Raw genomic sequence first — 15444 nt, 5'->3', positions numbered from 1 at the left:
AACAAACGGAGACGTAACAATATAACATGTTACACAAATATTTTAGTGTTAGTTTGTTGAAAGCATCAGTTAAACTATAGGCTATTGCTTTGCAGAGACCAGAACTATTGTTATTAAAACAGACCATGTGTAATGGAACAGCCCATCTATAGTATGTCCAATAGGAATGCACGTGCAGGGTCATGTACTTACTTACAGCCCTTGGGAACGTTTCCAATCCGCATCTCATTTAGTTTTTACATTTGGTCCAGGGATGATTTAGTGATGGCTGAGTGTCGTAGAGTTTGAAGCTCCAGATGTAAAACTTTTGAATATTTTCCTCATTTTCAGCTGTGAACGCAATATAAAAGTTAATCTAGTTATTTGTTTCAAAGTGCTGGATAAAACAGTTGTTGTGGTGGGTTTTTCCACCAGCAACGGGGGGTGGGGTATAAAAAACTTTATCTCTTAGTCGCCAGACAGTTTTATCACTCAGCTGTATTAAAAGAAAGTTTAAAAATAAACTCATGTGAATAAAAAAAAAAATTAAAATAGGCCCATATAACTGAAAATTTAATATGAAAACAATCAGATACTGAATAAGATGTCATCCATATTTTAGAGGTTTTAGTATTAATTTATGTGAAAATCTATCAGTCATCTTCCCGAACCAGGATTTGGGGAGTTTTTTGTAGCACAAGAATAAAATACTGTAACCGTGTAAACGGTCTTACCCGTCCAAGATAAACCATAACATTATTGTACCAAATTCATAATACGTCGATATTTCAACAATACGAATCGTGTCATTGTCCTCTATTTACGAAATGCATAAAATATAAGTGATGAACAATGTGAAGAATAACACAGGCTTGTGAATTTAAACTCCATAAAAGTTGTTTTGGTTTTAATAACGGATTTTCCATAATTTAGCTACTCAAATTTCGAAAATAATATTCATTTTTTTCTATCACGTAAGGATTTTTCACAAATCAGGAAGAAAAAAACTCTTACTTAGATAAAATTAATACTTCGTTTACCACAATGAACAATTTTTATTATGTTTGTTAACAAAAATACAAACAAACTGAAGAAAAGTCAAGTTTGATGTCAAATGAATATGCATCATCATTCATCATGATTTTTTGTGTGTGAAATCTACGTCTTCTAGTCTCAAAACTACGTGTTGTGGTCTTTCTTTTACGTATTGCGTTATGACGTTTTGTGAAAAATATGTACGTGATGGGGAAAATTGATATCACTTCCGGATTCAGCGTACAGGATTTACTGTAGAATATGTAAAAAATATAAAGACAATAAAACCATCGCGGGCCTGTGTAATAAATACTCTTATAAAGTCAATATTAAAATTTAGTTTAAAAGGTTTAAAACATTACTACCAAAGTTAAACGAAAACATTCGCACAAATCGCACGGCGCCTTCACAATTAATGACAATTATAAATCAAAACTTTAATAACAGTAAAGTGGAAATTGCACTGTCAAAAACCTTTCTTTAGTGGAACATTCATGAGTTTACTCTAAATTTTGATATTTTAATTTATTAGATACATTGAAGTAATTAAAGTTATAAAAACTAAAAACAATGCCACATCTAAGTAAAATGGCACATTTGCGTAACTTAAACAGTATAAGATAATTTTTAATGATTGTTCAGTATACCTTAAAATAAAAGCATTTACTCATGTATTTTTACCTTATACTCCAGGAAATTATAAGTGAAAGTCAAAAATAATATCTTATAAAATGTTAATCACACTACATCTGTTATATTCATTACCGACGAGGCCTTTCGACAAATACCAGGGCTCATTTGGTCGACTGGGGCAAGACAGGCATAGTAGTGCTGATTATGTTATCAATCTTTATGAACAATGACTGTTTGTTTGTTTGAAGTTAAGCAAAAAGCTACACAATGAGCTATCTGTGCTCTGCCCACCACGGGTATCGAAACCCGGATTCTAGCGTTGTAAGTCCGCAGACATACTTCTGTGCAACTGGGGGGCAACAATGACTGTTATGATATGAATCACATTAAGCAAGTGAATTGTAATTATTATCGATTTTATTTAAGTCATTTACAAATCAGATTTTTACTACAATGATTAATAACACAATATTATTATTCATTTTGTAACACCAAAGAAATTACTTCTTTGAAAAAAGAAACAACAATAAAAAACAGTTTCCTCATTTACTTACCCCAGTTAGTAAAAGTAGATAGATAAGTTCTATAATTTTTTGTGGCTTTGCCATCGGTAATAGAAATAAAAATTGTTAGAAAAGTAAGGTTAAAGTTATTTCTTACCGCTAACTTTTTAGATTTGGCTTAAATCTTTTTCATCGTCTGTGTCAAGAGTGAATTTGGCATTTTATTGAATATGAAACCTCAATTTTTCACTTAGTTTTTTTTAGTTTATTTAATTATTTTTTATTTATTTTCCTGGAGCTCAATGTACTATATTTACATAGAGCTTTCGATGTGACTGTATTGTATACAAATATAATACGCTGAAACTTTTCATAGATTTATCCTTTAAGCAACTTCTAAGGTTATCATTATCATAAAAGCCAAGTGTCAATCGGTCACGCTCGATTTCTCCAAATTTCGTGAGTTACACGAGTGCAATTCCACTTTGTTCTCCTATAATTCTCCCTCTTTTGATTGCCCGTTCCCATTTTAGTTGAATTCAATCGTCAACATAGACGTAAATAGCTCCTACATTTCGGCACTTTTTTCTGCTATATAAAAGCCTGTTGTACCAAGTAAGGCTAAAGATGAGTATGGTGGTTATAAATTCTGTAACTAGAGTTACACATAAGTGTTCATGGAGTAGTTGTACCAAGTAAGGCTAAAGGGCTAAAGATGAATATGGTGGTTATAAATTCGGTAACTAGAGTTACACCTAGGTGTTCGTGGAGCTGTTGTACCAAATAACGCTAAAGATGAGTATGGTGGTTATAAATTCGGTAACTGTAGTTACACCTAGGTGTTCATGGAGTAGTTGTGCCAAGTAAGGCTAAAGATGAGCATGGTGGTTACACATTCGGTAACTATAGTTACACCTAGGTGTTTATGGAGTAGTTGCACCAAGTAATGCTAAAGATGAGTGTGGTGGTTATAAATTCGGTAACTATTGTTACACCTAAGTGTTTATGGAGTAGGGAGTTTTTATTCCCAGGATTTATTTAACACCGAGTGAAATTAATTTGCCATTTGTTATGAAGAGAAGTTTCTGAACGTTGATCGAGTGTTTACAAGAAATGTGGTGTTAAGAGAAGTATTGCAATAATGATGTGATTAGGAAATATCTGTGATCAATGAATGCTGGGACAAGGATCGATGCTGGGAAGAGACACTCTTTAGATAAAGTAGATATTGCTCATGATAGGATTTGGTTTTCCAAAGCTAGAAGGCCATGTATTTTTCTTATGTCTGGTCTGTTTACGGGTGGCAAAGTTGCAAATGCGTAGCCTCCCAGTGGCACAGCGGTATATCTGCGGACTTACAACACTAGAATCTGGGTTTCGATACCCATGGTGGGCAGAGCACAGATAGCCCATTGTGTAGCTTTGTGCTTAATTATAAACAAACAAACAAAAAAACAAGCAAATGCGTACTGTAAGATTCAAATTTTGTAGGCTTTGGATCAGTGGAGGTAAACATTAGCCTGTATTCAACTAATGTTAAGAGTATTATGTTCAAAACGCTGGGTTTTCAGTGATAATTTACTCCTGATATTATATCAGATACTTTCGCAAAAGCAGGCTTTTTTTCTTCTTCTTTTAGTTTAATAGTTAAACCTGTTCCTATCTTCTGACATTGTTTATTGTAATGCTTTTGGTGGTCGGCTTTCATTAGTCAAGAAATATATGATCTTCTCTACAATTCACGATAACAACATACATAACTTAAGGGCTGTTAACTAGAAAAAAGTAAACGGTTTTGTGTTTGTTGAGAACCCAACTGTAAAAGATTTTGTCTTGTAATTTTATCAGGAGTTTGATATTCTCACTAACACGCCTCAATCAGTTTCTGGGTCAAACATAATCCATTTTACATTTCATGTCAAAGTTCACGAGAAAAGGTTATATAAGTATGCACATGTTACCCATTATTTTCCCCTTTCTCTAATTTTCGTCTTTAAATTGACAGATTTGTCTCAAACTGTTAGCTTATGGTTGCTTATGTAAGCGTATTTCTTCACTAAATTTGTATCGCGTCGTTTAAAGTACCTTGTCACACATAACCACTTTTTTCCACAATAAGAACAGTTCACACCAAATCTTGTGTCAGATAAAAGTATAGGTCAGTGAAGCACAATAGCACTTATAGGAACGACTATATATATTCAAATATATTACGCTAGACAATCATATATATATATAATGTTTTTAACCACTAAATCCTTCAGTAAACATATCAGTACCTATATAAATGGTTAACAAGTATGATTACACTTTACTATCACTTCAAACTATCGAATAAAAACTTTCAAATTCTGCAGAACCTTCTCCATTCTTCATTTTTACTCTCAACAGATCACACCTACTACGATTAATTACGTCGGAAATCAGGGTGCTAATACTCGTTTTTAAAGGTTGTCCCCGTCTGTGTTGTATAACTATTATAAACTCTAGCGATATGAACGTAAACAAGATTCTTGCAACTGAACTTCTTCCAGTATAGTATGTTTGTTTGTTGGATTTAGCGGAAAGCTATTCGAGGTTTATCTGCTCTAGCCGGGAACAGTTTTGAAGTGATAGACTAGAGGAAAGGCAGCTAATCAGCACTATCCACCCCCAATTCTTGGGCTTCTCTTAACAAATTAATAATGGGTTTGATCGTCTCTATATAACGCCCCCACGGCTGAAAGAATGAACATGTTCTATCACAGGATTCGATCCCACGACCCGCAGATTGTGAATCGCGTGCTCTAACCATAGCAACAGATATTAAATTCCATTCTGAAATATGGGAATAACTCAATAAAATCCTACTTCCAGATTATCTTATATTATATACATTTTTTCGCGACCTTCCGGTCTCATGAAGAAATACCTTGCAATGTATTACTTAGTACTTTTTTGTAGTATAAATAAAAGTCTAATTTTAGGTGTCTCATTAACTGACCTTATGACTTTTTGAATTGTTAATAAGATATGTCGTTCGTCATTTCATTTTATAGGTAAAATCTCTACACTATAAATATAATCCATACGGCATTATTTTATTCAAATTTTATATAATGTAGTTAAACCTTTTTATCTGATAAAAGTTTTATACTCATTACATGGTTATAAATAAAGTCAAACTATTATGTGATTTCAATGACGTCTATTATCTTATCTTAGGTTGAAGTTAACCTTCTCGTGTATGATGGAGTTGGAACGTTATCCACTCGACTCTCAGATTTGCACCATTGAGTTAGCATCATGTAAGTTTCAACTTTGTCACTTTTAATATATTACCTATAAATATTCCTTTATTGGTGTCACTCTTGGGCCTTGAAAATACCAGTTTCTGTGCTATCGTTGCTTTTACCGAGTTTCTAAATACGATGAAAACTACGAGGCTACAGCGCTTATCATCAACATTTCATAGACGTGATCTTGTTAGGCATCTTTCTTAAATTAGTTTTGTCTTTTTTTTAAATATATGGTCGTTGTAAAGACAGAGTGTTGACAGGAATCTATAGCGTGGAAGCTAAATCCTAAACACAAGTGATCTGTCACGTTTCATCAGCCTAGGGGGTAACCTCACTGAGTGTTTCGAAACTGAAATGTATGTCTTACTTGGAAGTACAAAGTGGAGATATTCCGTTTGCCAATAAACACGTTTTGTGTTTTAATTCGTATTTCTTTCAAAGAATTAAATAAACCTTAAGAGCATATGGTGGCAGAGGTAGTTTCTACACCTATTGCAATATGATATTTGGAGACCAATATAAACCATAGTTTAGTACTTAAAGTGTGATCTAAATAACTTGCCCAAAATTGTCTGTCGTCAAATGCAAAAATTGACCATCTCAAGATCGTAATACATGTTGTTGTGAGCTATGTTTTGATACTGTAATTCTAGACGTTCACTGGAGGAGGCTTAACGTCACGTGATGAGTACATAGCTCAGTTACAATAATTTTCTTAAGAATATTTGAGGAATGACTTAAACAATATAAAAACACCAGCTAGACTAAAGTAGTAGTAATAAGTTGTTAATTCAACGAAATATTAAAATATTACAGACACAGGATAAGTTATAAAGTAAGTAACTAGCGTTATTTATCTGTGACTTTAGGCTTATCGCTTGAGTACTGTTAGTTACGTTAAAGAACGTGAAATCTATGGAACTTTTAGTTGAAGAAATATAACGCTTTCCTTTCATCGGGTGAAATTAACTTTTTTATTATTTTTACCAAAAGGAACACGCTCAGCGATAAAAACCCGGACAATAATATTATCATGTTACAAGTGTATCTATCATAAAATTATTTCAAATCTAGGCAAAAGTTTAATCAAGGCAGATTTAGTTCACATTATAAATGCGATTTGATTTCACGGCTATCACATCAGATACAATCAAAATTTTTCTGCCTTAATTTTATCTTTCTTTGTCATTGAACAAAAAGGACTGTGTGACGAATCGTTTGTGAATTACTGACAAGAACTACATTTGGAGGAACTAAGAAAGAGGTTAAATTCTTCCAGACGTAAGACGATGCTTCAGGAAAATATTGAAAATAAGAACTACTATAACCTTTGATCACATCGAGAAACCTGTATCGATTTCATATATCAATTGTTTTGAGAAAAGAGACACTGCCAAAATAATCTAGTCTAATAATATACTTTATTGTTTGTTTGTTTTGAAGTTCGCGCAAAGCTACACGAGGGTTATCTCCGCTAGCCGTCCTTAATTTAGCAGTGTAAGACTAGAGGGAAGGCAGCTAGTCATCACCACCACGGCCAACTCTTTTACCAACGAATAGTGGGATTGACGGTTACATTATAACGCCTCCACGGCTGAAAGGGCGAGCATGTTTGGTGTGACGGGGATTCGAACCCGCGACCCGCAGATTGCGAGTTGAGTGTCCTAACCACCTGGCCATGCCGGGCGTACTTTAGTGTTTCTGGGTATAGAGAAAAATTTGATATTTAACAGAAACAGGGAAATTAAAGAAGCTTATTGGATAGCACTATGAAATACTGTAATGCCAAATGGTATCAATCTTGATCTCGGGGTTGTTGACCTTCGTATGTCTCTGAAAAGATTTTCAAAACTTTACTTTACATTATTAGTATTATTCTTCCTTAAATTTCTCTCTATATATTGGTTTGATTTCGTATATATTGAGCTACATTATTATTTTCTCTATTTCCTACCGTCTTTTGCCGTTATTTAATTTTAACTTTATTTCTATATATTTCATCACACTCATTAAACATAACCTTTTATTCTCCTGAAGAAGAATAGTCAACTATTCGAAAGAGTTCGAGTTTTGGGTCTCATTTTGAAAATATTACAACTTTTGTAGGTGATCATGTGTGCTAACTACTTAACCTGGATCTTTATTGTTCCAGATAGTATATTTCAATACTATTAAAGGAAGACTTAAAATCATTACTGGTTTGTCGTTCTCTAAAGTTTTAAGTTTGTATTTGAAACATATACTTGTCAAGAACATTGAAATGAAAAGCTGATTGAGTATAGGATGTTTACGAATTCATGTTTTTTCTTTGCTGGTGCCCCCCAGTGGCACAGCGGTATGTCTGCGGACTTACAACGCTAAAAACCGGGTTTCGATACCCGTGGTGGGCAGAGCACAGATAGCCCTTGTTTAGCTTTGTGCATAATTAAAAACAAACAAACATCTTTGCTGGTTCACGGATCTGATACGTGGAAAGCATTTAGAAAATGAAAACCACGCCAGTTTAATAAAATATTTTTCAAATCACTCAGACTTTGGTTTTGGGTTTGTTTGTTGCTAAGCGCAAAGCTACACAATTGGCTATAGTGCTGTGCTTAGCACGCGTATCGAAACTCGAATTTTATCGTTGTAAGCCTGTATACTTACCGTTTTGCCACGAGATGGGGGGATCACTCAGGCAGACTGAGTGTTTGAGTTCATTTTCAGAAACTTACACCAGGTAGCCATATACTTGTTTGTTTCGGTTATTCGCACAAGCCTATCAAATAGCTATCTGGGTAACGTTTCTAATTTAGAAATGACAGAGGGAAAACAGTAGACAGCAGCACTCGTTACCAGCTGTTGGGCTACTCTAATTGAATAATAGGATATATTGTCACTCTTATAACGCATCTACTGTCCCAAAATGCGGAACGCGATTTTTTTATGGCAAGGGGACAAGAATCCGTTATGCTAACCAATGGACTACTCTCGGTCCATGTCCATAAAAAGATATGTGAAACACAGTGCGAAACTGTTTCTCTTGGCTAAAACTTTAAAACTACTAGAAAGTTAGAAGTCAACTATACTCCACAAATAAAATTATTCAGTCTTATTACAGATTCCCTTACAGACCCGCTTCTTTTGTTAAAGTTCGTGAAAACCATTCAACCACATAAAATGTTTAAACACATTCTGGACCTTAGGGTGAAGTTGAGTCTAAATGAAAATATGTTTGCTTAACTCGATTTGTTTCATTAAAACTGGTACGGATATTTGTTTTCGTAATCCATAGCATATATAAGATCATTAATATTTTCGGAAGTTAATTAACTGCACTGAAACGGAAGTTGCGTAAGTAATTAAATAGATCGCAACTAAAGTAACATTGTACGTGTGAACTGTCTGAGCGTAAATAATTTTGAGATGTGCAGCAGAAAGGTCAGTAGAAATTTTTACAGGTAATAGAACTAAAGAAGGTATTTCAACAGAAGGTTAAGACAAAGATGAGGTTCTCGATACAAGAGGGCAACAGGCTGAAAGGGATTGCCATTAAGGTCCTGGTGGAGGACATGAATAGAATAAACAAAGGAATCTGTAGCATTACTGAGTTCATACTGACGCATACAATCAGAAATGATAATGTCTTTAACATGATCCGATTTAACATGGATTGCTTACTCAGTGTAAGGTATTTTTACATTAGTTCTCAACGAAAATCTTCCTAGACAGGTATCACTGAAAGAGATATCTAATAAGTAGATTTAATTATATGTTTGGGAAAGTCAAGTAAGAATGCCCTCTTCAGTAAAATGACCACTCCTGTTTATAATCAGGTATGAAAAGCTGCCGTCTGGAGTGAATTATATGTAACTATTGATCATGTAACTCATTGCATAAACACAATGGCAGAATGATGCGAATGTGAATGATCAAAGTGGGCTTCACTTTCATGCCTGTAATCTAAGGTAAGCACTTTTAGTTTCTTATAGTTACAAAGCAGATATTTCAGAGAGTTTCACTTTGTTGATTTCAAGTAATGAGGAATTATATACAGTTGAATATGTCGCAAAAGAAGCTCAGATCAAATTCACTAATTTTTTTATAACGTGCGATTAATTTATTATGAATAGCTCAGGGTAAGACCCCCCCCCCCCGTTTTACTCATACCAATAACGCGTATTTACGCCTTAAGCTTCGGCTACGATATATGCCATTGCTCCATATATATGTATATCCTCTTTTTTTTTGTTTTGCATCACTGTTCTAGACAATTTGATGACGAGGAACCCACTTTTTTTAAAGATTGGAGACGGCTTGAATGTGTAGTGAAAGAAATGTTGTACATTTCTAATAAAGTTTATTTCGCTACCCATTCAAGCCGTCTCCAAACTTTGTGTATTAGACAATGCATAACTTGCGCATGTCCTTCCCGATACTATTTATTTTAAATTGCAGTTGTTATTAATTAGATAGGGCCATTTTTATCTTATCTTGGGAGTTTGTTTTATACAACCTTGTATTTAAAACGGCCCCAGCCTCTATATCAAAAAAACATTTTTTTATATCTAAATAAGGTCTATGTCCAATATTTTTTTAATCTAGAAATGAAATTTATAATAAAACAGTGTTCATTTTAAAACCTTTTGTTGTTTCTTAAACATTCATCATAACTATTGAAAACTGCTTTGAAAGATAAGGTGGCCGTCTTATACTACCTTCCGTATCAGAGAAATCTAAAGTACTCCATTGAGAAAATATCTGAACTTTAGTTTGCAAAATCTTTTGAAATGCCGTGAAAGATCCATAAACAGGATTAAGGGAGTTTAACAATAAAATACCTTTTTACACCGTTAGGGGTCAACAGATACCAACTAAAAAGTTGTCTATAACTGAACTCTAATTTGTATTCTATTTATTTAGAAAAGCTTGAACTTAATTCTAATAAACGGTTAAGGATAGAATGGAAATGTGTACGTTTTCTCTAGATAATGATGACAATAGGTTTATTGTTCTTTTTAATTTTATAGTAGTTTATTGAAAGCCGAATAAATATTTATGCACCACACTGTTTCTAAATCAAAGAGGTTTCATTATCATAAAAATAACTCATAAGACAATATTACACACATTTGAAATCTGCAATACGTTCTGTTTTAAATCTGCTTCCTGCTGTAAGTGTATGGAGCGAGGAGTGCAGCTATTGACATTTCTATTTCTAAACGGAAGCTGCAGACTTGGTAAACATTGAATATGAAGATATTCAAGCATCTTGACACAGAGCAGAAACTGAAATGTCAACAAGTCTTTGTTTTACCGCAGATTTTGTAATGTTTGTATGTGTTTTCACTTATTTTGTTTTCTATACTTTGCTACTGGCAACCATAGTTTATTTATTCAGTATACGAAATGATAGTTCATAGTTCCTTAAATTTATATAAAATTGTACTTTTTAGTCATTAACAGTTAATGTTTTTAACTCGCTGTTTTCAGAAATGACATTTCATTGCTAATCTGAATACCTAAAATATATTTTTTGGTTAAACGCTTGTTCTCTTGTACCAATGAATAATATGTAATTAAGCTGAAATGTTTTGATCCAAATAACGTTTTTTATAATTTTTTTCATTACCGGAAGTGACTAAGTGCAAAAATATTTGCATATATATTGGTTCAATCGATATCTAATTATAAAAAGTACATATCAGAAGATTTGAAATCATTGGAGTCCTTAAGCGGTAGTAGATTAAGAAGCGAAACGCATAATATAAATTGGTAGCTGATATCTAAATAACAAAGTAATAGTAATTAATGGACATTTCTTCTTTATGTACGTACGAACAAGATTCATTAAGATTTTAGGTTATTGTAGCGAAAATTGGCTCCAGCTATCTAAATTTGTCTCAAACACATAACTTGAAACAATGATCTGCTTCAGCAAATAATCTGGATAGTTGTGTCAACTCGTTGCAAGAACGTGTAATAAAGCATAGAATATTAGAGACATCTTCTGTGTAGTTTCTAAAACATATCAACTGCATATAAACTTCAGCTTATAATAAAACCTCAGATTCTTTCCAGATAATAAAAATAATATGTGCATTCCATTAAAGTAAGTTTAAACTGCAAATTTCATAGATAAATTAACAGATAAATAGATATAAAACAACTTTTCATATAGCATGGGCACAACCGAAACGTGTTGCACATAAAATACAGGAAACTAGGTACAAATTATAGGTAAATTTCATAGGTAAATTAACAGATAAATAGATATAAAACAACTTTTCATATAGCATGGGCACAACCGAAATGTGTTGCACATAAAATACAGGAAACTAGATACAAATTATTGGTAAATTAACAGACAATTAGATATAAAACAACTTTTCAAATAGCATGGCCAAAACCGAAACATGTTGCACATAAAATACAGAAAAACTAGGTACAAATTATAAAGTAACATGGTAAACATTATCTTTAGTAAGAGAGGCATCAGCAGAAATAACAGAAAGTTACACTGTACATTTAAGTTCTATTCGCAAGTTTCACATGTGAAAACAAAACACATTAGGAGCACATATGGGTGCTCAAGTCCACAAGGTTCTACATCTGGACATCGCCACCTACACTCTTCAGCCAGTTGTGTGAACATCGTTGCTGTTATGACAATAGAAAAAAAAACACTAAATAAATAAGTAGATTATGCTACTACAAATGAACCACTGAGTATGATAAGTAAAACTTATCTACTGAAGTTGGTATTCTAGTATCCATAACAGATAGTCACCTATCCGAACAACCTGATGAAACCCAAAATTTATAGGTTAAAAGTCACTGCTATTACAAAAATGGAAAATAAAATTTTCTCCAAATTTCAAAACTAGAAGCAATAAAGAACATCATTTGAATCAATTTATAGTTTAAAGTATGCTATAGGTTAACGTTAGAATGCACGTGCCTCCCTCTCCCAGTGGCTCAGCGGCAAACCTGAGGGTTTACAACGTTAAACATAGGGTATCGATAATTAGTAATACTCTGATTGTTCCAAGTAATCGAATAATCAATGTATTTATGACTTAAACTAAATAAATCGAAACTTAAAACGTTTTTCATCTAGATAAAGAAATACGTTATCGATATTAGGTGAATGGTAGCACCTGTAACGATAAAAACAACCAGTTTACCATCTTTTGTTTAAAAGTAAAAATGTTATTTTCAACAGAAACTTAAACAATGTTGTTATTTTTTTATGTTTTCATTATAAATAATCTTAAAATTATGGAGTTAAACTGGTTTATTGAAAAATTGATCAACCAATAAATTTAAAGCTAACCAGCTTGCTATATATATATATATACATATATAGTCGAAAACTAACTGTTCGTGAAATATTTACTATATTTACGGTTCTAAGTCATGTAAGTCCTATTTAAGCGTAACGTAAAATCCATAATTCACGACTTCAATAAAACTTCTTCTCTTTGATATTTTATAGGAACTTCACAGACAACATGACCAAAACTGCACACATTGTTCATAAATGACAGACGTGAAATCGAACTATACCGTGTACCATATTAGCATAGCTGTTGTGCAATATTTACTTATATAACTTTAAACATAACAAAGAAACATTGATTCTCAGTGGACGATAATACCAGCTACAAGCTCTAACAATTATACAACTGGTGAGTGGACGATAATACCAGCTACAAGCTCTAACAATTATGCAACTGGTGAATGGACGATAATACCAGCTACAAGCTCTAACAATTATACAACTGGTGAAATGTCAAGAAAACAAAACTATTCTTTAGTTTATAACACTACTCGCTAATATTATTGTAGACACCAGTTTATAACACTACTCGCTAATATTACTGTAGACACCAGTTGTTAACACTACTCGCTAATATTACTGTAGACACCAGTTATTAACACTACTCGCTAAGATTACAGTAGACAACAGTTATTAACACTACTAGCTAAAAATACTGTGGACACCAGTTATTAACACTACTCGCTAATATTATTGTAGACACCAGTTTATAACACTACTCGCTAATATTACTGTAGACACCAGTTTATAACACTACTCGCTAAGATTCCTGTAGACACCAGTTATTAACACTACTCGCTAATATTATTGTAGACACCAGTTTATAACACTACTCGCTAAGATTACTGTAGACATCAGTTATTAACACTACCAGCTAAGATTACTGTAGACACCAGTTATTAACACTACTCGCTAAGATTACAGTAGACAACAGTTATTAACACTACTAGCTAAAAATACTGTGGACACCAGTTATTAACACTACTCGCTAAGATTACTGTAGACACCAGTTATTATCACTACTAGCTAAGAATACTGTAGACACAAGTTTATAACACTACTCGCTAATATGACTGTACACACAAGCTTATAACACTAATCGCTAATATGACTGTACACACAAGTTTATAACACTACTCGCTAACATTGTTCACTAAGTATAATTAGTTTATAGCATTATTCACAAGGTATAATAAGTTTATAACATTGTTTACTAAGTATAATAAGTTTATAGCATTATCCATAAGGTATAATAAGTTTATGACATTGTTCACTAGGTATAATAAGTTTATAACATTGTTCACTAAGTATAATAAGTTTATAACATTATTCACTAAATATAATAATTTTATGACATTGTTCACTAGGTATAATAAGTTTATAACATTGTTCACTAAGTATAATAAGTTTATAACATTGTTCACTAAGTATAATAAATTTATAACATTGTTCACTAAGTATAATAAGCTTATAACATTATTCACTAAGTATAATAACTTTATGACATTGTTCACTAAGTATAATAAGTTTATAGCATTGTTCACTAAGTATAATAAGTTTATAACATTGTTCACTAAGTATAATAAATTTATAACATTGTTCACTAAGTATAATAAGTTTATAACATTATTCACTAAGTATAATAAATTTATAACATTGTTCACTAAGTATAATAAGTTTATAACATTATTCACTAAGTATAATAACTTTATGACATTGTTCACTAAGTATAATAAGTTTATAGCATTGTTCACTAAGTATAATAATTTTATAACATTGGTTCACTAAGTATAATAAGTTTATAACATTGTTCACTAGGTTTGTTTGTTTGTTTTTAATTATGCACAAAGCTACACAAGGGCTATCTGTGCTCTGCCCACCACGGGTATCGAAAACCGATTTTTAGCGTTGTTAGTCCGCAGACATACCGCTGTGTCCCTGGGGGGCTGTTCATTAAGTATAATAAGTTTATAGCATTGTTCACTAAGTATAATAAATTTATAACATTGTTCACTAAGTATAATAAGTTTATAACACTGTTCACTAAGTATAATAAGTTTATAGCATTGTTCACTAAGTATAATAAATTTATAACATTGTTCACTAAGTATAATAAGTTTATGACATTGTTCACTAGGTATAATAAGTTTATAACATTGTTCACTAAGTATAATAAGTTTATAACACTGTTCACTAAGTATAATAAGTTTATAGCATTGTTCACTAAGTATAATAAATTTATAACATTGTTCACTAAGTATAATAAGTTTATGACATTGTTCACTAGGTATAATAAGTTTATAACATTGTTCACTAAGTATAATAAGTTTATAACATTGTTCACTAAGTATAATAAGTTTATAACACTGTTCACTAAGTATAATAAGTTTATAGCATTGTTCACTAAGTATAATAAATTTATAACATTGTTCACTAAGTATAATAAGTTTATGACATTGTTCACTAGGTATAATAAGTTTATAACATTGTTCACTAAGTATAATAAGTTTATAACACTGTTCACTAAGTATAATAAGTTTATAGCATTGTTCACTAAGTATGATAAATTTATAACATTGTTCACTAAGTATAATAAGTTTATGACATTGTTCACTAGGTATAATAAGTTTATAACATTGTTCACTAAGTATAATAAGTTTATAACATTGCTCACTAAGTATAATAAGTTTATAAC

The 15444-nt window shown here is 32.2% G+C and overlaps 1 protein-coding gene across 1 annotated transcript in view; it reads left to right on the top strand.

Moving 5' to 3' along the window:
• The window catches only part of LOC106461487 (glycine receptor subunit alpha-1-like), an 88255-nt gene that overhangs the window by 50298 nt on the left and 22513 nt on the right, over positions 1-15444 (top strand). Inside the window, exon 5 of the mRNA XM_022388462.1 lies at positions 5355-5437. Coding sequence (XP_022244170.1) covers positions 5355-5437 — 83 coding nt within the window. The remainder of the gene's footprint in view (positions 1-5354; positions 5438-15444) is intronic.

This window comes from Limulus polyphemus, unplaced genomic scaffold, assembly GCF_000517525.1.
Source record: "Limulus polyphemus unplaced genomic scaffold, Limulus_polyphemus-2.1.2 Scaffold970, whole genome shotgun sequence".
In the NCBI taxonomy this organism is placed as follows: Eukaryota; Metazoa; Arthropoda; class Merostomata; order Xiphosura; family Limulidae; genus Limulus; species Limulus polyphemus.
This window is presented reverse-complemented; position numbering and strand designations above follow the sequence as displayed.